Genomic DNA, 25,162 nt, shown 5'->3' with positions numbered 1-25,162 from the left:
CCTCAAAACTGCGAAAAATAGAACTCACTGGTGCGTCAGCCTCGCAACCTGCTGATCGAATCTAAGTCGCGCCTGGCTCTCCTCTTCTGCGACTTTCAGCTGACGTTCCTCGTACTCTCGAATATTCTCGACACCGATCTGGGAGCAAAACGAGGCAAATACGCCGTCCTCAGCTGAGTCAATAGCAGATTGGAGTTCTGCGATTTGGGAAGAGAGTTTCAAGTGTGAAGTTTGAGCCTGTAATTATGGTCAGTTCCATTTGGGTCTGCTACACAGTTTGCGTGAACCTTTTTGAGCTCGGGAGAGAGCTTCTTCAGCTCGCGCTCGACATGCTTTAGTTCCTCTTTGATGCCGTTGTACCGGGATTTGCAGGCGCTCTAGATACCGCAGATGGAACAATGAGATTATGGTAATGCCACCGGCTACTGTTCCAAGAACGTACCAGATCATCTCTTATAACAGCTATAGCACTCTCTAGTCGTGTAATTTCAGCAATGACGTTTTCGTCTGCCTTGCCTCTCGGTTTCGAGCGATTCAATTCCTGAAGCTGTGCCACAAGATTGTCACGAAGACGGGTAAGGCCTACATATAAATGAGTGCGAGGCGCCACGGTCAGTGAGCTGCCTACCTTGCACGTCCTTCTCCTCCCACTTCTTTCCTCCCCCATGCGTACTGCGCCCACCGGTAATAAGCCCACTCTTGTGGATGACAGTGCCTTCCAATGTAACGGCTGCCCAAATGTTAGCATAGCGTCCAACTTCCCGAAAACGAATGCCAACACACCTTTCACCTCCTGCCCCCGCTCCCAGCACACGTACCTCGCCACATCCATCGTGTCACACACAAGTGAATTCCCACACGCGTGGAGCATCGCGCGCTCTACGGCAGGCTCATACTGGATCACGTCCACAGCGAGACGTGCACCTCTAGCAAATGAGCGGAACTTGTCATTGATTGGCTTGGTGCTGATCGTGTCGAGGGGGAGGAAAGTTGCTTGACCTGCGCGCTGGGTGCGCATATACTGTAATGTTTCAAAAATTAGTTGAGATAGACAATGACAGAAGGCAGGAAAATGCACGTCGATGCATTCGATGGCAGTTTTCTCTTCGTCCACGACGACAGCGTCGATATTGCGCCCAAGGATGACAGATACAGCTGTCTCGTACTTGCGCTGTGTGGGTTTACAGAGGTCGACCACGCGCCCACGGACGCCTATAAAATGTGAGCGGTGGCTTTCTCGGACCAGGCAGGCGGCGCTTACCTGGGAAGATGCGCTGCAGACTGGCGAGCGTCTCCTTCAGCTTTGCCTCACGCTCGGATTCATTCCTGTCGACGCCTGCTTGGAGCAAACGCTGATAGACATCCGCGAGCTTTTCGTTTGTCTCGGTCTCAAGACGGCTACGGAACAGCGATGAAATGGTGTGGTAAGTGCTTGGAAAAGAAAGAAATACCTGATCCTTGTACGCTCACTCTGCTGATTCTCGTATTCTTGCTTTGAGCGCGCATGGTCGCCCTGGAGGGTGGCCAGCTTTTCCTCGAGCTTTGAGAATCAATAAGCGGGTGGTATATGATGAACTCGAAAGAAACATACCTCTGACTTGCTGGTTTTCTGAGTTTGCTCGTCGCCGCGCAGCCTTTCTTGGTTCCGTTGCAACTCTTCATCTTTGGCCCTCGCTTGAGTAAGTGTCCGGGATGTTGTCTTTTCATCTCGACCGAGCGTCTCCAGGGCCTGACGCTCAGAAACGGCGAGGACGCTGGCTGATGCTTTTCTGTTTGTGGCATTAACACTGCAAAACACACGCTGACGTGTGTGACTCACAGTGAGCGATATTCGGCTAGACTGTCTTCGCTGAGGGAAGTGTTATGTTGAAATGCACGTCTGTGCGCCTCTGCATACAAAGAGGATGAAATAAAAGGAAACGATGTAACGGATGGCTTACCTGCAGCCTCGTCTGCAGCCTGTTTAGCATTGGAAAGATCTCGCCTAAGCGAGTGGAGCTTAGCTTGTTGACGTTCATCATCATTGCCAACCTGCTCCTGTATCTTCTGTGAATTTTGCAGTTTTCTGGATGAGTGCTTGATCTGAGCGTCCACCTCCACTAGCTCAGGTTCCTACTATGCGTTAAAGTTAGTTAGTAGTAAATAGCAAAATCAGCTGACCTTAGCTTCCAACGCCTTTTCGGCCTTCTTGACTTTCTTCTCCTCTCGTACGACTGCTGTGCGGGCCCTCGCTTGCTCTGCACGCACGTTCTCAAGAGCCTTCTCGTGTTCTTCATGCTCTGCACGTAAACCAGCGAGGGCCTTCGACTTTGTTTGAATGTCGCGGGCATTCGCTTCGAGTGCCTCTTCAATGTGGAAAAGCTTATAGAGAATGCGTTTCAAGATAAGGTCATCCTGGGAACATGTGAGTATTGCACGGAAAATGATGTAACGCAGGCGCACCTTTTGATCGCACAAGCTCTCAAATCGTTCTGCTTCGCCTTTTTGTTCCTTATATTGTTTTATTTCGCCCGCGATTCCTCTCCTCTTCGTGAAGTTGAATGTTGCGTTCTCTGTTGCGCGTTCTTGAGCTTCCTTGGCTTTCTCATACTCCTGGGCAAGCTCAAGAGAACCTGATATTTGCTCTATGAGGCGTGAAAGCTCTCTTGGAGACTGAGATGCGACAGCCTCGACATCACCCTGGAAGACGAGGAAATTCTTGGCTTTGACGAGGATGTTGTGGGACGTCAGGGCGGCATTGTACGCGGAGTAGGTGACGACCTTATTGTTAAGACGGTATTCAGACGCTCCAGTGGTCGATATGCTGCATTAAAAATAACAGTCAGAATTCCCGGGTATGTCAAACCAGGTAGAACACACGTTCGTTGGAATAACCACTCCTTTCTCTTTTCATCCTGAAACACTGCAAGCACCCATGCCTTCTTGGCGGTCCCTTCACCCTGGTCATCACTATTATCATCGTCTTCCTGGTCTTGCGTGGCATCGGAGCCATCTAAAGGGCCTTTGGCGAGCCGTCGCCCACGGTAGACGAGATCTTTCAGCTGGCTGCTGCGCAGTTGTGCACTCTTTACACCAAGCACAAAAGAGATTGCATCCATGAGGTTTGATTTTCCAGCACCATTGGGGCCGATAACGGAGGTGAAGTTCTTGAACGGTCCGATGACTTGGTGGCCCCTGGAAGGGAATAGGTAGACCCGATAATTATTAGAAATATTAGATCTATGACTTAGTCCTTGACAAGATATTATATGGGCGCACCGATACGACTTGAAATCGCTCACTTCTATGCGGATGAGGGGCATATTGACCAAGCCAACTTGAAATATTACTGGTCTTATAGGTACTGGCAGTTGCTTACCGGTCTAAGTGATACTGGTAATAAGCACTTGAACGCGACATTGTCACAAACACGCCTGTCACATGCACGTGTGACATTACTCACTGGGTGATCACCTTCAGAAACTATTCAAGTTCACCACTTTACGTAGTATGGCATCAGCATGGACGTATGTACAGACCGAATTCACATATTTTACTATGTCCAAATGTACAGCAAGAATGCCAACTTTATCACTAACATTTTGAAACAAATCTTGCATAGTAAAAAAAACCCCAAACCACCAGTGTTAGTACAGTAAAATGTCATAGGGCGCAACGACTTGAGCAAGATTGTGTGCCTACTGAAATCGGATGACATTTTGTAGTGAAGCTGCGCACTACAGTCTGCATCTAATCATAGGTCATTGAAACGAGCTCTATGTTTTCATACCTGAGCCCGCGAGGTGACCGAACAGGGATTTGGATCTCGAAGTCGAATGAAAGCAAACAGCATAATTTGCAAAAAGTGGTGCTCTATGGAAAACGGGAGTACTTTGTATCACAAGAATCTTCCGGTCTTCAAGACCTTGCATGACGCACATGGTAATGATGGTCGTGTGGGTACAGACGGTCGCGAGAGTTACCACAGGAGGGGCACCACGGGGGTTGTGTACGGATGGGAGATGCCGTCAGTCAGCATGACTCGAGCTCGACGGTGGATCAAATCACTCAGTCTATCAATGGATCAGCAATGATTTTGGTAAGAATTGAGGTTGTCAAATAATGAATGAACAAGCTCACGCCCTGACAACAGAACAGCGACTGTTGCTCCAGTGAGCAAGATAACAGGTCGATGGAGGACGAGTATACTCACAAGCCGTTCGTTTAACATGAAATGGGTGGTTGGACAAGACCGGCCTGTTTACACAAACCCGATACGCGTTAAACGAATTGGTTGAGAGTCTCAGTAAGGACCTGCAGAGATGTTTGCATGTCTTACATCAATTGTGGCTCCCGGGCCCATCTTCCGTAGGTGGTCCCAAGCTCTGCAGGTGCTTCATATCAATCATGCGAGTGATCATAACTTGTGGTGGTCGTCTCTTTGGGTCGTAAAAATGCACTACCAAACGGCGCCCAGGCCAGAGTTCCCAGAATAGTTTTCAACTGCCGTGGCTCATCATGTGACACGTCACGTGTGGCTTACCTTAATGGCTGAAATAGGAAAGCTGCTCTGAGAGTGCGTGTCTGGTGTTACTCTACCAGCACTTGTTGTTCGATGTTTCAGTGACTCGCTACAATCCATTAGTTTTCTCGCATGAACTCTCGTCCTCGTCACCATCGCTGGAACCGTATGATCGTTACCAAGAAATCCTCAATTTCTTCCATATCTCTGGTCTTTGGGGAAGCACAACACGTTTCGTCGTCCCAAACCGCAGCTGAGAAGCTACCTCAGATCCTGCGCAAAGCTAATCCTACATCTACATTAAGCTCGATGTCAAAGGCTCAGTCAGAGGAATCTTTAGACGAGATACCGGCCTCTGCTCCTTTTAGCCAGCCCACCAGTGCCCACGAAGTAGAGCAACTTGAAGTGCCGACCACTCATGATCAATCGTTGGCGTCAGAAGGTACCCTTTCGTATTTTCATGCTTTCTCACTTTTGAATGTGTTATATCATTTTCAGGTTCACATAATATTCCTACGCTTCGACCGCCTAGCGAGAGCGACATAATGACCGTAAAGCCAGGTGCAGATGTGACTTCCATAGACTTAACAGCGCCTGCTCCGTCTGATCCTATCTCTCTCCGCGATACATCCGTCACAACTTCGTCTCATAAATCTTCTTGGTTTACCTCGTGGACCCGAGGAAAAGGGGAACAGCCACCTGAATCTGGCGTCGACCCGACCCGACCCCCGAGCTCGGTGCAAGCATCCGCGAAGGGATCATCGATATCATCGAAACCTCTACATTCAGATATTCTTACCGCCTCTTCACTCCCACATCAACCACCTGTTCTCAATATAACTGGAGATGCTGGCCAAAGCAGTCCACCCTCATCTTTTCCTCAGGATATACCTATACAAATGCGTTCAGACGATAAAATAACTACTTCTTGTTCAGCATCATATAAATGTTCTTTGCCGCCAGCAGGCCATCATTCTGGACCCGGCACCACTTCCGTACCCTCGCCGCTGGATGAGCCTCCAGCGACTCCGTCTGCTGTTCGGCAGAGCAGTGATACATCACAGTCTACTTTGACGCTCAATCACACTACCAGCCGGTTTACACTGAGCATCCCTTTACTCGGACGACCAAAGCTCCCTCTTGAACAGACTGTTGCTGCAGCTCAGCGTGATGATATCACTACGATGCTGCCAGCGGACTCATCTCCGTCTCACAAGCAACAATTCACTACGAAAGGTTTGTTACGGCCCTCCGATTAGTGAGATAGCTGAACACATTGTTTCATAGAATCCGTACCGTTTACTACGGAGACCCCTTCTGCTCCGGTCGCAGTGACGACCGAGGTGAATATCGCAGCAGATACTATATCTCAACCTGATGGGATGGTTCACAAGGGTGCCTCAGGTGCCACTGAGGTTACTAATGCGCAGACAAGCATATGGTGGACATATCTCGGATGGAGTAATGCTCAAGCATCTGAGAGTCATATACAAACAGAACCAGTTTCAAACGCTCCTGCCATGTCACCGGTCTTTTCCGATCCACCAGCTAGTGAGATGGCGGCACAGCCAACTGCCGACTCCACCGTTGTTCCTCCGAAGTCGGAAAATAGCGCCGAGGAGCAGATCGCACCACAGAAGGCCCCTTCCGTGTTATCGACCGACGCATCAGAGTCGCAAGGCTCTGCATGGTATTCCCCGTGGTCGTGGTACCAAGGCTCGTCTACTCCTGTGAAATTCACAGGTTCTCCTCCGGGTACTCAAGTTGTCTCCGATGGAGAGGGGAACGTTCAGTCGGAACTTCGCCAGGATGATGAAGCCTTGAACCAGATGGTTATTGCTGTTCCCCCTTCGTCGGATTCACAACCACCTGCTAGCGATGAAAATCCGATATCATCGACAATTACTAGTAACAAATCGGGCTGGATCTCATTTTTTTCTGCTCGTGCAGTGGCGATGAAGAGCATTACGAATGAAAGTCACAATGAAGAAATGGAAGTTATGGATTTGGACGAGGATGAAGCCAGTCCGACGACTGGCACTCCATCGTCAACCGCTTGTTCCGCTCCGTTGAGCAAGGATGTCAATATCCCATCTCCGAGTTCGACGGGTGTGCCGCATATTTCTGCTTCCTCGCCATCTCTAGCTCAGAATAAACCTGAACATAAATCTATTCCGACTAATGGCTCGGCCAAATCTTCAAACGCCATCCGGTTTGGCGCCAACAAGCGCCCACCATCTCCAACGCCCTCGAAGAAGTCGGGGGTGAAGACCCCTACAATTGCTCCACCAAATTTGGTCTTGCCCACATGGGACGATACTTTTCACACGCATCCTCGCGCCCATGTGCCTCCTGAGCCTCCGTCTGCTCTTTCCAAGACATTTCAATACGTCAGCGAAGTACTCTTTGCGCGTGATGAGACTGCCTCACACAAGAAAGGCAAGGGAAAGTCTGCGGAGAGGCCTTTGGAGCCCTATGAAAAGGCGCTCCCACGTTCGTGGGATGTGATTACAGGACAGAAACAACAGGACGTGCTGCGAGGATGTCAAAGGGCAGTTGTGATTGGTGTGCATGGGTGGTTCCCTGGTGTGTGTATTTTTCATACGAGGAAAAATAATGCTCATACCCAGCCTCCGAAGGCGCTGTCATGCGGACAGTTATCGGAGAGGTTAGTGTATGGTCGTGTGTGTATCACAGTTTGACTGATCGTTATGCAGCCGACTGGGACAAGTTTAAAGTTTGTGAACATGGCTGTTCAGGCGTTGGAAGAATTTCAGGACAAGCACGAGGTGAAGCTATCAAAAATCACCAAAATACCCCTCGAAGGTGAAGGCACCATCAGCCGCCGAGTGGATAAGTGCGTTCTGAACAACTTTTTCTCAACAAGATCTCTTTGATGCTCACACGACCATCTCGTGAAAACAGGCTATATCAGAACCTGATCGGGAATAAGGAATGGATGGATGACCTCCAGACTGCCGATGTAATATTTTTTGCTACGCATTCCCAGGGATCAATTGTTTCGACCCACATCTTGGATCGCCTCATCACCGATGGCCACATCTGCACAGCACCACGTGACTCTGCTAACGCTCCTGGTAGCAGTATCACACGCCCTCCGCAAAGGGTGTGTTGTCTAGCCCTGTGTGGAATTCACTTGGGACCACTGCGATATCTGAGCACGAGCTCATTAGTCCTACCTTATATCCAGGTAAGTCATTCGATCCCGTTGGGCACCCAAGTTTATACAGAACGAACCTAGTACTTCGAGTCGATTGCTGCCCGGGAGTTGTTCGAATTTCAGGTAAGCTAGTTGCATAAAGTGGGACATTATCAGGTGATTGCGTTACCACCATCAGAACACCGACAGTCAGATTTCAAGAGACTACGTAAAGGCCTTGAGAAATGTTCTGGATAATGGAGTATGCACTATATCCATAGCTGATTATTTATCAGATTAACGCCATCGTGTTCAACAGGTCAAGATGGTGTATATTGCGTCCTTGAATGATCAAGTAGTAGGGCTGTACTCCGGGCTGTTCACTTCAGTGGCGCATCCCTTAATTTTGCGTGCGCTTTACATTGATGGAGATGCATACCAGTGCGTGTCAGACATGTCACTTATCTTACGCAAGTTCGGCTCACGTCGCAATTTTTTTTAGTTCTTCAGACTTCCTATCCAATCTTCTCGTTCTCCTGCTACGTATTCGGAATGCAGGGCTATCAGATGGTGGACTCCTTGCGCATTTGTCGGAGTCAACCGCTGGATCGCTGAATGGGGTTGGACATTCGACCGCATACGAGGAGACTGCCACATATTCGTGAGTACTATTCTTTGACCAATGAATGTGATTGACCCCACAAGCAGATTCGCAATCAACTACCTTTTCCTATCTGACTCTGGGCAACACCCACAAGTTGAGCTTGCGATGGAGTCATTTGATGCGCGAACGGAGCAGAATGATTACGAGGTTTGCTACTGCATGTCATATCTGTTTCTCGCAATGAATTTCCCTTCTAGATTCCCTGGGCTCTCCGTGACCTCATTGCTGACGATAGAGTCGCCGAGCTCTTTTCAGATGATTTTATTCGTCTGCGAGATGCTTTCCGAGATTGGCAACCCAAGACTGCAATTTTGCGTGATGTAAAAAGGAAGCTCCAGCCGATTCAAAGACTGTCATCAGCCATGATTTCCAAACATGCCGATTCCATGAGCAAACTATAATGTACCCTCATTGCAGGCTCTGATCGAATCTGTGGGCTTTGCTGTTCCGATCTGCTTACATTGCGTTTTAGATTTCCACACCGCACTCGTGAAACAATATTCCCCGTCACTGTATATCATTCATTTGCATTGCCCCTCGTAGCCAGTACCCACAAATATATATATATATATAATTCATCGAGATCATTGCTATGCAAGGGAACAAAGTAAGCTCCGAAGCCCACAGAGTACGGATGAAGCTCCACGGACCACGAGTCCCGGATCTTACATGGCTGCTACACAACACAGCAACGACGGCGACGGAACCGATGTGGCTTGCGATGTTGGTGTTCGCAGCGATGAAATCAAAGGGTTGATGTGATGGAGCTTGAAAAATCACATGGAAGAACGTTGATAGAGCGCTGGAGGCTGGGTATGGCATCAAACTTTCCGGACCCCACCTAATGATGCAGATCCTTCTTCTGAGAATAGTATAATATCTTCTGGCGAATGTGATTCTGAAGATGTGCACACAGATCTAGTTTTCTAAATTCTCATCAAATATACACCACAATCACAAGGTGAATAGCTGTACAGAAAAATGATAGTACAGCCATGTCAACGGTATTCGGCCCCACAGTCCCCTATCAAGGTGATCATCCGGCGACCATTGGACCGAGCTTGTACTGCTTCAATGGCACGATTATCCTCGTCAGTCAAGCTGAAACCAAAAACACGATCGTTGTCATCAGTGTGTTCAGAAACTCCCAAACGGGCGCCTGCAAGCAATAAAATAAATCTCCGCTTCGAGGACAGACAAATATCTTACCAATGATTACAGCTCCGACAAAAGAGTGATCAAGGACCCATCGTGTGGCTATGTTTGCAATGCTTAGCCCTCCATAACGATCACCGATATCACGCAACACAGCCAAGAGGGACTGGAATAGTGCCCAATTCCCCCAGGCCTTCAAAATCATATCGAGATACTATAGGCGGTTATGAGATTTTGCCGTACGCGCTAGGCGACCCTACACGGAGCAGAAGATCCGTACCTTGCGCTGAGATGGTGTCAAAACACCGGAATACAGGTCTGGTTCCGGTTGATTTAGCCACTGATCTGCTAGAAATCCACCGCACTGCCAAACACTGTGTATAGTGATCTGAGATCAGGGTGAAGAAAACCGATACACGTACAAGCGTGCCGTATGTTAATAATTTCACGTTGTGCCGTTCACATACATCAGCCATCCCGTGCAGGGGTCGAGTGTCAATCAAAGAGAACTAGATCATGGTGAGAACTATAATGAAGCATTGGTTTGGAATGCTAACCTGAACTTGATTTGAAACGATGAAACCAGGCCCTAATTGTGTACATATTTCATCTGTTCGTATGGCATCAAAATTGCACAGGCCGACCGCGCTGATGAGCCCTTCGTTCTGAAGGTCTTGGAGAATCTGGAGGGCGGTGAGATATCCTTTATCGGAGTAGTCTTGCCAGTGAAACTACAGGGGAAGGCCAGGGTTATGATAGTACAGAAAGGGTATCGAACCCTCACTCACTTGCAACAAGTCCACAGTGGTGGTGCGCATGCGTGTCATACGCTCCCGAACCGCGTTCTCCACCACAGCACGCGACAAGTCTGTTTGTCGGAATACACACCATTTTGTGGCCCCGACAACTTCTGCCGGGCTGGGTAGTGATTCTTTGAATTGCCCCTAAAATGCCAGGTTGATTGAAGATTCTAGGCGTGACCTGGGTGATACCGGGGAAGTAACTTACGTAGAGTATTTCCGCGCTTCCATAATGATCGGCTGTGAGATCTTACTGAGCTCATGGAAGATGTGATACAGATTTGAACATACCCTATACGCCGATACCAACGAAGTCAGCTTTATTTGAATGACCTATCAAGGAGCACAGATTGCGTACCATATCTACCAAAAATGGCGTTCACAATTGCAGGGAACACACATGACCTGACATTGTGACTTACCGAAAGCATTATAACCTCTTTCGATGTGCCTAGCCATTGCTTGACGAATCTTCGCTGCCGAAGCGCTTCCCCAAGCATTACTTGACAACTGCCAAAGACCTACCCATACTCGAGGAACAGTAAAAGGACCGAGAGGAAATGTCTCTTTGGGTTGCGGTGTTGTTCTAAGCATAGTTGGGAGCGGGATAGGAGACCTTGAAGGCAGTCAAATGTGGCATTATAATGTTTCATTATCAAACTCCGTTCCAATCCAAACGGACCACCCGGCGCCAAGGGATATGCAGAAATCACCTGTTAGATTTAGGACATGTTTGACAGACCCGGTTTTATGATTTGACATGATGGAGAAAGTGAAAAAAAAAACGAAATTAGTATTCATTTCACGGCAAACAAGTAATAACCGCTGTGACTGTAGTACGTACCACGTACGAAAGGGTCAACCTGTGTTCATCAATGATGATCTGACCTGCCTTGAAATAGTTGCGGGACCAGTCCTTGATGACACTTCCAACTGGGCTGATGCCCGAGAATATGCACCGCAAAGTGTTAAATAAGTTCGGATCCAGCTGTCCGACAACTCGTGTCTCCCTCACAATCCATTCACCAGCGCTCATCCTGTTACAATGCCCGCTCCTGAAGTTACACCTCTCCATACACACACTGAGACTGCCAAAACATTGGGGCATGTGTAAGTCGTCGTCTTACCCTTAGCATCCTTGCCCGTTTACTGATGATCGTTTGTAGTAACTTGATGGTGAGCCAGTCTAAGACACCGTAAAGTCCCACCTAAAGGGCGCTCTCACAGGTAGACACATTGATCGCCAATGCCACGATAGAAGAGCAAGTACTTGTCATCTCGGCTGCCACGTCAGAACGCTGACAATGCTGACTCCCAAGCAGTTTGCGCGCGATCACTCGAAATCTCCTCGCAACCGGCACTCCCAGTCTTGCAGCCGCATTCACAGCCGCAGCACGATCGCGTCTTCGTCATACCAATGCTAGACGTATAGCGACAACAAATGGTTTATTCACGACTAGTCAAAATGGTATCCATGCCATTCCCACACAAGAGCTAGATAATGCCCTCGCCCGCGCCCGTTCTCTATATGGAGCTGGAATGGGTTTTGCAAGTTTGGCTATCCTTTCTTCTATTGTCAAAGCGACTGTTGGTTTGAGATGGGAAGAAGATGGCGCAATGGCCGATGTTCTGGCAGCTATCGATACGGACATTAGCCAAGCCATGCAGGTTGGTGTCACACAACTCCCCCGCATATCATCCACTAATCGGATGGTGACAGAGTTGCAAAGAAGAACTGGAAGGTGGACGCGTGAGCGATACGGCAATTCCTCAGGAAGCGATAGGCAATCTATGGTCGGATATCGGGGAAAGTGCCAGGGACGTCGAAATTTGGGGAGGAGAATTTCCTTTTGACAGAGCATCCAATAGCATCGAGTGCTGGAAGTTTTAGCACACCTGTCTAGAGTTGTAATTACAACTTGACTGATTATCTCGTTGTGGAGCGCACACCACGTAGCCACTGTTGAGCCTGAGGGCATTTAGCGTGTAACCACCAGAATCATGAGGGTGGTAAACACTAATCTGAAGCCGGCTATACGGGAATCAAAGTAGACAGCGGGATCAACGTGGATAAATCTATCAGAAATAGGACATCTCCATTCACCAAGAAGTGGATACTAACCGGCGGAACGCTCCACACAATGATAATCGGAGTGGCGAGGCGTGTTTTGTTGACCGGTAAATTGATTGCAAAAAGTAATGTCAACCCATCCAGGCAACCCTAAAGGTTGCCTAAAGTTGAAGGACGCCAAACCACGGCAAGGTAAGCTTAATCGTGATGGCATATACTAATCTGAAAGTCAAAATGCAGTTTCCTGAGTATTCCTTTTAGAATAGTTCAAGGAACGTGCCGTTTTGCGATCACGGCGCGAAGTTCTAATTCAGCGCTGTCCAATCGTCGCTCGCTGTTCGGTAAAGCCTCGAAGGTCAACGTAAACTCGGGCTTGTGCAGCGTCAATGGTGTTCGCCGCTACTTGAGGATGTGGCGAACCCACAAGCGAATGAGGGTCGCTGATTCGTGCTAGAAGTTAAGTAATATCATTACTTACCGCTGATGACCAACTCACGCATATTTTACAGGTCCTAAATGTCCATACGAAAGGGGTATCAGACTTCTCAGTAATAACTCCACGCAACGGCATTCACTGAACTGCGGAATGGGCCGAATGACACCTGGACCATCAAATTATGTACCAAGGGACCAAGGGACGCGATGGTACTGAGGGCTGAGAGTCACGAACCTGAGGGTAGTACACGCAACCTGAACATCTCGTGGGAGGGTAGAAGAATCGTGCGCTCAGATCGCGCTTCTAGAAAAAGCCCGCCAAATAGCGCCTGAGTCCAGACCACCGCTGCATCCGCTGGCCGCAAGGATGAAATAGAATCATGATCCGCCTGTAGCTAAGAGAATTTTCAAGCGAGAGGCGAAACGCTCTAAGACTGATTTGGACACAGTTTCTGAGTTCTCGGCGTCAGGCAAATTTTTTGATCGGCGATTTAATTCTATGCCTCTAACCACCATCACCCAACACGTATTCGACGATTCGATCTCCTACAAATTGCGACCTCAAGGCCTCATCAGCTTCAAATATTAGCCTAAGTGCTTAACCTTCAGGATGCTATGCCTCTAATATTGGCGACATGTCGCTTTTATCGGGCACTCGTTTTGGTCACAGACCGGTCAATTTACCTAACATTTCGAGTCACAATTCAACATGCCATCATTCTTGTCCGTGGACTGCTTTATGTGACGCTTACGCGTGGCCACATTAACGGCTTTCTGCAGTTATCCGTGAACACGAGCTAACTTGTTCTTTCCCACCCTCAACTGAGACAAGCGTTACATTTATGTGCTTCTGATCAGAGGTTAAAAGTCTGTCTTGACATCAAGAAGAGCTATACAATCCAAGACGGTTTCAGTTAACAGTAGTAAGACACATTATTGACTCGATTTGGAATGACCTAACCAATCATTGGGTTATTTTGAGGTCCTTAGTCGAGCCCACCAATCACATCGCCTACGGTGCTCAGCGCCCATGGGCGAGTCCTTGCTAAGTTAACGTAAACTGCTCGGAATGACATCCTGGCGTCAATGCAAGGTTTCAGCATGACCGGCATCTTGCTCTCAATATAGCATTTGTCAGAATGCGGTCAAGTACAGCTGACCTAGCGCAAAACGCTCGTGTCCGCTCTATCGTCGCCTTTGGCTATGAGAGCACATAGCATGACTCAGTGCTATCCTTCATAGCTTACAAGATCCTTCTAGACCCTGAAGATGAGTCTACTGGATACTTGACATTGCGATTTTAAGCTCTACTTCACTTTGTGTCGCCTGCGGATGCTGTTGTATGTTCAGTCACGCGCATTGTCATCATGATATCCATGAGAGCCGTGTGTAGAGTTCTTCCCAAACACTAATCTTGCAATCACTCAGTTGATGACTATTGAAGATCTAGTAGCATATGGTGAGTGACAATCCTTTTTTTGAATTGATACTGAAGATGTAAGGAGTAGAACCTCACATGCGCTTTACTTTTGATGTTTTGACTCCAGCTTATTAACTGGCTTCTGCGAGTCGGCTCTTGAAGGATACCTGTTAGCCACCTGTCCTCCACCTCGACAGGGGGCAATTGAGTTTCTGGCTATCGATGTGAGCTCTTCTGTTACATGCAGCCCCATGGCGGTTTGCACCATGTGAGATGTTCGGTATCATTTCAACAGTCAGGAACGAACGTCCAAGGCCGCCATTCACCAGATCCATAAGTGGCCCGTTGATTGCCGGCTTATATGTTGACCGAGTGACCGCACGTATTTCTATTTTCCATTTTCCAGATCGCATCGACCAGGTCGGTCTCTTTACCCCACAAAAGTGATTATTAAGTAGTGTCATATGGTCGGGTATCACATACAACTGTGCCTGATTTTTGTGCGGTTTATTTGGGTTTTTCATGCTGGCCCTGGTGAGCAGAGTCGGAGGCTTCTTTGGTTGCGGCTGATTTGATTGTCACCACCTAGTTCGTGCCGGAGGCTTGCGTCTTTGTCATTCAGGACGAAAAACGACGTGTGCTGAGGCGACAGCCCGGGCGAGCTACGCTGATATGCCATGTACCCTCTGACTATGGAAGTCCTGCGGTTCCCAAGTTCCACGCTCTAAGTGACAGACGATGAGTAAACCTTGCTCTAGCCATTCTTGTCAGTTACGTACTACGAGCTTTATAAATCTTCATTCTGCCGCCTGCCGATCCTCGCCAATGAGATTGCTGTTCGATACGCTTATGACTTTTTCTCCTTTTGGTATCAACCTGTTTACTACAAAACCTATCAGGCATCCTATAACCTCCCAGAATTTGTTCGAGCTTTACTCATGTGGTGTATTTTCCTGATAAAAACATTTGTGTTTAAGAACCCACTGGCAGGCGATTCAAAAATCGTGTTATTCAGTTACTCATGCCAGATTTACCACTGTTGCAAAAATATGCAGCGCCTGATTGATTCATGAGACTCAAATTCGAGCAAGGCCAGAGTTGGGGAGTTGCCACTGCAAGGACTTGTGAGTTATCGTCGTTCAACCAACGGATTTATTGGCTTGGGGTGACATCATATTGTCATGGATCACCGGCACCCCCAACAATCTCATCCTTTGTATACATACTTTGATTTTACGTTTCATATATATGTTAAATCGTAGTGGAGTAGTGGAAAACATTGACGGTCCTTTGGGTGAGGTTTGCAGTCCAACAGGGTGGTGAAAAAAATACATTTATCGTAGTCGGAATGAGCCAGTATCAACCCACAATAACTAGGACGCTGAGCGGAGCTGGGACCAGGTCCGCAGCAATGGTCTCAGGACTGCGATCCTTTCGAACCCCGCTCGGCAATGCAGGACTTGGACTCATTTGTCTCGTGGTCTCTATCAACGTAGTACACTTGGCTAGTACTAGTGCCATCGTTAATTCTGCCAAGCTCTGCTCACAACATCTTGCTACTGGCTTACATATCTGCAATAACGAACAATCTCTAGGCTGAGTACAATTTTTAGGCCGGTTTCCCATCATGATTGTTTGTGAGAGCGATTGTATTATGAATCAACTTCCTAGTACTACTAGTAGGGCACAGCTAGCCTTTAATGGTGAGTTGCCCTACCATTAGCCTTCTTGCTAACGTTTCATCGCATGACTATGTAAACGGAAGAACGTTCCGATGTGACTCCGATGATCCGTTCTTAATTAGGGATGCGCTCTAACATAGTGCGAGCGTGTGATCATGATCTCGACTCTCGACACCAGACCTTCTGGAAATACTGGATGAACACATTCATCACATTTAGTTTCGGAGACTAACTGCAATTTCCAGTCGCAGACGTATATGTTTTACTACTGGCAACTTCGTCCAATCTTGTTACATCGGTTCATGGCACTTCAAACGTTCATGGCGACCTTATGAGGCGGCCGCCGCTACAACCATACTCCACCAATATTAATGGCATCTAGTGCTAACTATATCAATCATTTGTTTCGCACCTGCTTACAATACCGACCCTCACTTTTCTCTGTAGTCCAAAAGGTCCTTAGGCTTGTCATACCATGTCGACGTTGACAAGGATATCAGGCTCATTTAGTCATCCCGACGATGCTGCTACTACAAAGACCGAATTGTCTGCCTTACAAAATGCCGAAGGTGACCCACACCTCGTCGTCCTCGAGCCAGAGGATAATCCGCAGAACATATCCTTGTTCAGACGGTGGCTCGCGGTCCTGATCATCAGCTCTGCCTCTCTTTGCGTGACGTGTGATTCATCGATTGCGAGTCATTTTATATCTCATTCTGGTCAAGACTAATTGCGCTTCAGGCTGCATTCACAGAACAAGGTTCCGCCCAAACATTTCATGTCTCACATGAAGTGACCATTCTCGGAATTAGCCTATACGTGTCAGGTCTCGGAATGGGACCGCTTCTCGTTGGCCCGTTGTCCGAAGTGTATGGTACATCCAATATTTCTTATCTAAAAGCATACTCTCACGGAGTTGGGCAGGCCGAAATGTTGTATACCGGGTATCTTATGCGTTATTCTTCATCCTCACGTTCCCCGTGGTGTTCGCTCCCAATATCGGTGAGTCCATTTATTACTGGAATGGATGATGGACCCACAACAAAATAACAGCCGTTTTCTTGGTTTTTCGCTTTATTACTGGATTCTGTGGATCAACCTTTCTGAGTGTAGCTGGAGGTAGTGTAAGCGATATGTTTCCAAATTCGAGCATTGCAAAGTAAGCCCTTGTATTTGCGTTCTGATCGATGTTCTGCTGAATTATGTGGCAAGTCCAATGGCTGTGTATACCATGTAGGTTTAATTGAACAACGATAGCAACTAAATTATATTATGGACTGATCATCGTGAAGATCTCCATTTATCGGACCAGTGGTTGGTCCCTTGATTTCTGGGTACGTTCATTATACTTTCTTGGCAGCACTGTTTCTGATATGACGTGATGGTGTAGATTCATCAATCAGGTCGGACTCAATTGGTCTGATGCTTGATCCTCATTTGACATTTTTGTGATAGTACCTATACTGGGAATGGACGTATCGAGTGCAGTTGTGTTGGATTTTTGCAGAGTTGCTGATATTGGTTATAGTGCGTGTTGCATTTATTTTGTTAGACGGATTAATTTATGGATTGAATTTAGTTTATTCCTGAGACGTACGCCCCAGTGATCCTGAAGAAGAAGGCAAAAAGGTGGGAGTGGATGTCCGCTTTTTGCTCATTTTTGCGCGATACATTATCCTGCTTGACAGACTGCGGGAGTCGACTGGAGACCCAAAGTTTTATGCTCCTTTGGATAGACGGGAAAATACCCTCGTTTCTGCTGTCCTCGTCAGTTGCTACAAACCGTTTCGTAAGTCATCAGGGGTTATCTCCACTTCATCACAAGTAATGATATGGCACCTTTACTAGAATTACTTCTATTCGACCGAATGGCACTGCTTTTAGACTCCTGGTAAGGGCAATGCAACTCATTGACACACAGTGTAAGTCCTGATCATTCTAGGAATGCCCTTGTTCTTGGCATCCTATACCTGGCATTCCAAGCATACCCCATTATTTTCGAAGATAATCATGGATTTGATATGCAAACCACTGGATTAGCGTTTGCTGGGATTGGACTCGGGATGCTTTTGGCCATTTCAACACAACCGCTCTGGAACAGGGGGGTCCCTTTTTCTCTGATGTTCAGCATTAATATCAATATTTACAATACTCGTTTCTAGGCTATATGCCCGTGAAACTGCCAAATATAACGGCGATCCACCTCCTGAGATGAGGCTTATTATGGGTCAGGTTGGAGCGATACTCGTGCCAGTGGGTCAGTAACCAGTGGTTCCTGGTCGAGCGATGCTCACCATATTTGCAGGTTTGTTCTGGCTCGCGTTCACTACATATCCGCAAGTCCACTGGATTGCCCCAATCATCGCGTCTGTACCTTTCGGCTCCGGGATATATTTTGTCTTCACATCAACGTTCACGTATCTTGTAACTGCATACCGCCCAATTGCTGCCTCCGCCATGGCAAGCAATAGTGCATTGCGGTCAGCATTTGCTGCTGCATTTCCGCTATTCGCGGGAGCCATGTATGATAGACTGGGGACTGTTGGCGCCACCGCTCTTCTAGCTGGCCTCGCAACGATCATGGCGCCATTACCGTGAGTCAAACGACAGTAAATGGTATGCAACATTAACCCTCCTTTCTGACCATCAGTTTCATATTTTACCGAATTGGCGCGCGACTGCGGAAGAATTCGCGTTTCGCAGCACATTGATATTTTACGCATACGACCTATGAATATTAATATTGTCAAACGACAAAGCTTCAACGCGTCGTACGGCCGTCGGCAAATCGACTTGATTTATGAATTGACACATCGACGGCGATGGCGGCTTCTCTGAAACAAACACCAGACGATCGCATATCCATATCCCAGAAACTATTTACATACTTTCCGCGTGGTTGATCAAAACGGGTGCGTGGCTATAAAACTGAGTTTCCGATGGGTGTCGCGATATAACGCAATGAGTGCACATGCACCTGTCATATATCTGTCGCTGTATCACTGAAACGGAGAGGCTGTCGCTGATGTATCGATAAGCCCAGGCACGACTAAGGCAGCCACATGAAGGACCACCATGCATGGAGATTTAATACTCACACGAGCCTCGCCATTCTGACTGGAACGTTCGACATCAACTTGGTTTGGGACATTGATATCAGCCATTCTTCCTCCGACCGCCACAGGTTCCACGGTGTGTTTGTTTTCCGGGAACCCTTCCGCAGTAACAACCAACTTGATGGTGTCAGAAATCCATATCGGCATTGCTTTTTTTTTAATCCAATTTTTGTCCAGTTGGGAATGGGCTCCCTTATCGGCATTCCTGCGAGTGATGCCCATGCTATTGCCATCTTTTTGGGACTGGTGCATATAACAGGTTAGCATCCCAACTCTCAAATAGTTGCTGAGAGACCGAAAGAGCAGCAGTCTCTCCTAAACGTGTACTTAATCACCACTGTGATATCCAAGTAGGTGATTCCCTCGTTACATGATTGATATCATTCACACTAGCGCTATAGCGCTATCCTCTTTATTGGCAAACTGCCAACCCGTAGGAAAATATCTGACCGAGATGGGCAGTAGTACTAACATTACTGATGCGGTGCTGGGCCCACCCACCCACTCCAGGAACACCCACGCTAATTTGAACATAGTAAGTCATCCGCCCTAAAATTCAATTAATCATCCCTAATCAACGAAACTGCGGCGGACGGCGAGGGCGCTTGAGTTAGACTGCACAGTTCTGTGCTAGTTAGTTCCACCTGACTAGAGGTCGTATGTGTATTCCAGAGTATTTTTCTCAAGAGCCGAGAAACCCGCGTCCGGAACGCTATATTCACCGTTCAGAAGGATTCGCCGCCGCTCAGGAGGTAGCACGTGGGTGTTTGCGGTCGTGTGCTTGGTTTCCTGTCGTTGATGTCGGACATTCACTAGCAGACCGGACGCGGCAGCAGCTGACATATAATTCATTATACGCAGTAAGTTTTACCCGTCATTATGAATGAGTCAGAGTTCAACGGCATCTCATTACCAAGTGATGGAGGGTATCTATATACAATTATTGTAACCTGGGTATATTCTACAATGAATAACGAATATATAGGATCAAATCTGCAGTACACGAGAGCAGAAGCAAATGCAGAAAGACGAACAAAAAGTAGAAGATGAAAGCAATAAAAGCGCCAAGACAGAATGAAACACGGATTAGAAACAAACGAACGACGAAGATCCTAGAGCATAGCGCATGTGAAACATAATTATCAGGAGGCGACCATACCTCGAAGAACCATTGCTGGCAAAAAGCATAATTCATACCTCCTCATCCCCATCATCCCCCTCCCCATCGCTCATAGCATATAGACTCAAACTTGTCATATCCCCAAGGTGTAACTCGTGTTCGGGGCGTAATTGTAGACTATTCGGAGACCCGGGACCTTCTGTCATCGAGAAAGTCGCAGTGCTTGGGCTCGCGGCTACTGTGCCCGTCGATGCGAAGGAGGTGAACGATACAGATTGACTTGCGTAAGAGGACTGAGGGGCATAGAAGGGATGCGAATGAGGAATCATGGAATGCGAATGTCTATGCCCCAATTTTTTAACAACAGGGGAGGAACCGCCAGGAGAAGGTGGTGACTCGCTCATCACATTGGATAACCCCACATCCTCCAACATCAACATCGACATTTCAGGCGGTGGAGCAGGAAACAAGCTCGAGGATGTGCTTGCGCGTCTTTGTCTCTGTAGTTGACTCTTCTGTGGGGAATGAGGAGGCTGGATGGACAATGAAGGTGTAGGTTGGGACTGTTTCTGCTGCGGAGAAGGAGGTCTTAATTGCGTGGTCCGCGACGGGGAGGGGGTCCGTCCGAATGTGAAATCGAAAGACGCCTTGGTGGATACAGTATGGTGTCTGCTATGCTGCGGGAGATGTGAGTGCGATCGTTGCATAAGAGTTCTATGGGGGACAGGCGTGAGCGTTTGTGATTGATGGGCAGGGGAGATGCGGAGAGAAGCAAGATGTTTGTGAGGTAAGCGCTCGAAGTCTTGATGGCAGCGATGTGTTTTATCGGACCCATCCTCTTCGTCCCGGTTAAGTACGCCAAATCCTACATCCCTGGCCAAGCCCACATCATCTCTGTCCTGATTTGCCATACCTTCTAGCACCCTCAATCTTTCTCTTAGCATCTCATTCTCCTCCCTCAGTCTCCTGCACGCCTCCTGGGAATCCGCAAGGGCATTCAGGAGTGCGGAGGTCTCCAGACAATGCTTTTCTTGGAGCGTCCGGACGTTGGCTCCCATTGCATTCCCAACGCCAGCTGCGGCCCCAGCCCCAGCGCTAATCCCTGATCCCACACCACTGCTTACGCTTGTAGGGGCTGTGCTCCCTGAGAACGTAGTCCTCGCGGCACTCGAGAACGTCGGGCTTGGGCTCCATCCAGCACCAGCGTTCCCTGGCGTACACATGCTCCTTGTGCCCAACGAAGACGTGCTCGCAGCCTCCGAAAATGCCGCACGGGAAGGGGCATGGTCCCGCAAGGAAGCATAACGGTTGATAGTCGAATAGTCACGATCTCTATCATAACGACCAAGAGACCCTTCACGATCACGATCCAACCGGCTCATCACCGAAGTAGCGCCTTCACGATCACGATCCAACCGGCTCATCACCGAAGTAGCGCCTTCACGGTCACGGTCAAACCGACTCAGCACTGAACTTGCGCCTTCTCGATCCTGCTCAAATCGATTGACACTGACAGATCCAGCCCTCTCTCGTTCGAATCTTGCACCAGTCTCTTCTCGTTCCCCGTCGAACAACCCAGCGGCAGCAAATGCTTTGACAGTCCTCGGACCAAGCCATTCCATGGTTGGAGGTCCTGGTGTACGTGTGCTGCGGGTGAGGGGAGAAGACACAAGTCTATTTTCTCCGGAAGTAAGCTTGACTCTGCCTGCTCTCTCTCCAACTCCGTTCCTTACACCAAGCCCAAACCTCCCTGCACCATTGAGACGATTGCTCACGCTTGATCCCTGTTTCTCAACTTGAGCAGATAAGGATGAAGGCTCGTCAACGCTTAAGCTTCTCTTCCGACTGATAAAGAGGTGGGGATGATGACGGCGACGGAGATGGGTTGGGTCATGGGGGGTGCTTGTATTTGTGGGAGGGCTAGATGTGGGAGTCCTTGGGTTTGTGCTGGTAGTGGTAGCGGAGGGTGAGGAGGTAAACGTGGTCGAGGGAGACGCACTAAGACTGGAGGGCGTAGTAGAAGTAGGTACAAGGGATGTAGTGATATAGGGCACCGGAGGCGGCACTCTTACAGTGGGCACAACGTTAACATTTGGGCACGAGGATATGTGTCTCTGCGACTTTGGGTCCAGTAAGTATGTGAATTGACGCGAACATGAAAACCTCACATCAACCGATCCAATGCGAGTATCCCTTGTCCCGATATCGGAAGAGGAGCGAGGCGTGAAGTTGACGTTGACGTCTACTGATGGACGAGGCACGCATGTGTCCGAAGATACCCTCAACCCTGTAATATCCGAGGACGATCGCATCACTGTGTCCGCTGTGACTTGCCCAGCCGATAAAGGAGACGGGGGCTGACGCCTCTGCGTTCCTGTGGCTGTTTCTAAAGATGTGCCTGGTGTGCTCCCTGCGATCGAAGTAGAAGTGAAGCTCCGCATGAGCCTTGGCAAATGCGACGGTGGCCGACGCATGTTTAGAGAGGGACGGGAAATAGGGAGCTGCGTAGGTCCTGGAGAGCGTACAACTTCTCGTGAGGGTCTGGATCCCAGCGACACTGGGGATTGTGTATCTGGCTGAGGGACTGCTGATGTCCGTATGCTCGGGGATAGAGGTGTCGTTGGGTCTCGTGATAGCGGTTCGACAGAAGAGCACCCTGGTGTAGTATATCGTTCAGCTAAAGGCGCGGAGTGCAGTCGAGGACCAGGTGTTTGAGGAATTGTTGAAGCTGCAACTGGGAATGGCGCAATAATGGACTCGTTAGGTACCACTTTATCGGTGGCTGATTCTCCCATGTCCTTGCTGGGCGAGCGATGAGGGCTGAGCAGCTCAGCAAGGTCGGGATCGAGCGCACTGAAGTCAAAGGTTGCATCTGGATCTGAAAACTGAGGGAGACACGAAATCGTATCCATACTGTCAAACCCATGTTTTGCTCCCTGGGGTGAGGATGGTTGTTGAGCCACGTCTGCGTCTTCGACCACAACAGCACTGGACCAACCGTCGGCAGTAGTGGGGGATAGAGCGTCCTGGAGTTCGGCGGATAATTTTGAGAGGGATAAATCGAGATTGGATGCGGTGGGAGAGGGATCACAAGAAGTTTGAGAGGCAGAACGGTCTTTGGAAGTGAGAATGGTGCCCTGAGATGGTGGGGGTAAGAATGTGACCTTGGACGGAAAGAAAGTATGTGGCGAAGTAGGGGAGGGAGATGGGGAAGGGCTTGTGGATGGGATGTATTTCGAGATACCCGAGTTGTCAGCTTCGAGGATGGTGCTAAGGTCAGCGGGGCATGGGTGTACGGCTAGTAATGAATGTTTCATAATAACCCTTGAAAGAGAATAGCGAAATTACGAACCATACATCTCGTCATCAGGGAACTGGGAAGTAGCACAGAGTGAAGGAAGGAGACTGTCGGAGGCTGAAGCAGCGCGGACAAGATCATAGCTCCTTTTGTGCGCATTAAATTCTTCAGCATCAAGACGCGATATAGATATGACAGGGGGATTATCCTGATCACGTTGATGGTCGCGGACAGAAGAAAGGGAAGGTTTGCGATCACTGGAGCGACGGAGAGAAGCAAAGTGGAATGGGTGCTTTGTTTGTGTTGTGGGCTGAGCTGGCAACGCTGGTTTGCTATTTCCAAAGGGGAGGAGATTACGGATCGCGCGAAAGGATGGAATGCTTGACGGTGTGGATGGCGTTGACGGTGTACTACTTTCAGATGTGCGACGCATAAGTGGGAAGGCATTGATATTGCTAGACATCGAGGACCGCGATGTGCGCGTGCTTATCATGCCCAAGCCAGGTGACAGGTCTGCCATAGTGTCGACAAAGATGAAGAACGTTGAACCGTTACTGACTCTTCCGGGATGCACGTTACGCTAGTCGTGACGGACGCACGTCTGTGGCATGCACGCTGCGAAGACCAGCTTCGGGATGGGTCAGTTTAACAACGACGGCAACCCGTTCGTTGTCGCTGGTCACAGTGGCAAGCGACGAACCGACCAACCTTCAATAAAATTATCGACTAGCATCGTCCCTTGATTTTAAACAAACTTGCCTTTTTAGGTGATCGTCTTCTCTCAGTACTATTAATTTTCCACAGGCGCTAGCTAGTAGCTACACGCTACTATATATCCTTCCACGTCCCACTGGCACTACGAATCATTTTCAACTCTGGCTTAGTCACAATTGATACAGCGCATCTTCAGGGTGCATAAATGACTGTCAATTATCAGCGCTAGCGTTATACCACTCGCTCGCTCGTTGGGCGTTGATGCAATTTGATCGTGCTTGCAAGATCTACCTCTGGAAATCGACTCCTTCAGACCATCCCGATCGAGTGCTTTCGTCTGACCCGGGTAAGCATCATGATGTCAACTAACAGTGGTTGGGCTGAGACCCAATGGCATCAGTTTGGTTCTATTCAAGCATGCGGCAGTTCGCGATGGCACTGTTGTTTGATCGCCAAGTTGAGCACCAGTCCGCCTGATCACACCTGCTAACTACCGAACTCCACCCATGGGGGCATAATGTGAGGCGAGACCATATTTTTGTCTATGAACGGTACTTGACGTAAACTCAGGCTTGGGTGGTCCAGACTCGGCCGAGCCCGGCCGAGCCATGACGGGCACCGCAGTGTAGTCAGGACTATATTGTCTCATTGTTTAGAGACTCATCACGTCTTCGTTTAAAATTTTGGGACTGACAATGTCTTTCACTCACCAGGCGATCAACAATGTATGCTTGAATGTCGTTTATGCATGGGATCTAATTCACGCCAGTCAGTGGTCGATCAGCCAGTCATTGATCGCATTTATATATGTTTGTACGGAATGATACGCAGTGCTCTGAGATGGCCGACTATAGAGTGTTAGTGGGAGAGCCTGTACATGCTAGTTGTGCCAGACAACAGTCTCAGGTACTGTGACAGCGTCCAATGCGAACCACCGCAACCCCCAAAAATCCCTGCATTGATTGGCTGACGATACAGAGGGTCATTGGCTGGAGCCATATATGAAAAATGCTGCCCACCTGGTCA

General features: G+C 48.5%; 7 protein-coding genes across 7 annotated transcripts; 3 read left to right on the top strand and 4 right to left on the bottom strand.

Annotated features, from left to right (window-relative positions):
- On the bottom strand, nt 1-2,375 carry HD556DRAFT_833273 (SMCs flexible hinge). Its single transcript, XM_041311769.1, has 10 exons — nt 2,161-2,375; nt 1,941-2,112; nt 1,592-1,801; nt 1,452-1,540; nt 1,262-1,398; nt 1,079-1,212; nt 784-1,021; nt 629-730; nt 443-582; nt 1-377 (listed from the first exon to the last, which is right to left on the bottom strand). The coding sequence occupies exons 2-10, from the start codon at nt 2,022-2,024 to the stop codon at nt 219-221; spliced, it is 1,293 nt and encodes a 430-aa protein (XP_041156065.1). The 5' UTR covers nt 2,025-2,112; nt 2,161-2,375; the 3' UTR covers nt 1-218.
- HD556DRAFT_833394 (structural maintenance of chromosomes like protein) lies at nt 1,961-3,393 on the bottom strand. Its single transcript, XM_041311771.1, has 5 exons — nt 3,259-3,393; nt 2,860-3,174; nt 2,443-2,803; nt 2,161-2,394; nt 1,961-2,115 (listed from the first exon to the last, which is right to left on the bottom strand). Exons 1-5 carry the CDS (start codon nt 3,300-3,302, stop codon nt 2,113-2,115), a joined length of 957 nt encoding a protein of 318 aa, XP_041156064.1. The 5' UTR covers nt 3,303-3,393; the 3' UTR covers nt 1,961-2,112.
- A 2,664-nt stretch (nt 3,394-6,057) lies between these two features.
- HD556DRAFT_1244559 (uncharacterized protein) lies at nt 6,058-8,726 on the top strand (the record flags this gene model as incomplete). Its single annotated transcript, XM_041298458.1, has 10 exons — nt 6,058-7,087; nt 7,141-7,169; nt 7,219-7,358; nt 7,427-7,712; nt 7,764-7,805; nt 7,861-7,923; nt 7,981-8,102; nt 8,164-8,322; nt 8,370-8,472; nt 8,523-8,726. 10 exons carry the CDS (start codon nt 6,058-6,060, stop codon nt 8,724-8,726), a joined length of 2,178 nt encoding a protein of 725 aa, XP_041156063.1.
- A 506-nt stretch (nt 8,727-9,232) lies between these two features.
- HD556DRAFT_1400605 (Aldo keto reductase) lies at nt 9,233-11,084 on the bottom strand. The gene is made up of 8 exons (XM_041303816.1): nt 10,703-11,084; nt 10,489-10,529; nt 10,269-10,424; nt 10,038-10,211; nt 9,903-9,989; nt 9,761-9,844; nt 9,535-9,694; nt 9,233-9,484 (listed from the first exon to the last, which is right to left on the bottom strand). Exons 1-8 carry the CDS (start codon nt 10,872-10,874, stop codon nt 9,324-9,326), a joined length of 1,035 nt encoding a protein of 344 aa, XP_041156062.1. The 5' UTR covers nt 10,875-11,084; the 3' UTR covers nt 9,233-9,323.
- A 241-nt stretch (nt 11,085-11,325) lies between these two features.
- Nucleotides 11,326-12,171, top strand: HD556DRAFT_1311668 (uncharacterized protein; the record flags this gene model as incomplete). The annotated part of the gene is made up of 5 exons (XM_041300559.1): nt 11,326-11,390; nt 11,447-11,456; nt 11,508-11,569; nt 11,603-11,948; nt 12,001-12,171. 5 exons carry the CDS (start codon nt 11,326-11,328, stop codon nt 12,169-12,171), a joined length of 654 nt encoding a protein of 217 aa, XP_041156061.1.
- Nucleotides 12,172-16,363: 4,192 nt separating this feature from the next.
- HD556DRAFT_1495693 (major facilitator superfamily domain-containing protein) lies at nt 16,364-18,806 on the top strand (the record flags this gene model as incomplete). The annotated part of the gene is made up of 14 exons (XM_041308873.1): nt 16,364-16,566; nt 16,614-16,762; nt 16,813-16,890; nt 16,942-17,047; nt 17,101-17,121; nt 17,181-17,226; nt 17,344-17,415; nt 17,468-17,517; nt 17,577-17,677; nt 17,737-17,779; nt 17,831-18,010; nt 18,051-18,145; nt 18,194-18,482; nt 18,539-18,806. 14 exons carry the CDS (start codon nt 16,364-16,366, stop codon nt 18,597-18,599), a joined length of 1,494 nt encoding a protein of 497 aa, XP_041156060.1. The 3' UTR covers nt 18,600-18,806.
- Nucleotides 18,807-19,865: 1,059 nt separating this feature from the next.
- Nucleotides 19,866-24,124, bottom strand: HD556DRAFT_1400561 (uncharacterized protein). The gene is made up of 4 exons (XM_041303815.1): nt 23,477-24,124; nt 22,293-23,422; nt 21,605-22,244; nt 19,866-21,562 (listed from the first exon to the last, which is right to left on the bottom strand). Exons 1-4 carry the CDS (start codon nt 23,940-23,942, stop codon nt 20,196-20,198), a joined length of 3,603 nt encoding a protein of 1,200 aa, XP_041156059.1. The 5' UTR covers nt 23,943-24,124; the 3' UTR covers nt 19,866-20,195.
- Between the last annotated feature and the right edge of the window lie 1,038 nt (nt 24,125-25,162).

Source organism: Suillus plorans, assembly GCF_016647745.1.
Source record: "Suillus plorans strain S12 chromosome Unknown HD556scaffold_63, whole genome shotgun sequence".
Classification (NCBI taxonomy): Eukaryota; Fungi; Basidiomycota; class Agaricomycetes; order Boletales; family Suillaceae; genus Suillus; species Suillus plorans.
This window is presented reverse-complemented; position numbering and strand designations above follow the sequence as displayed.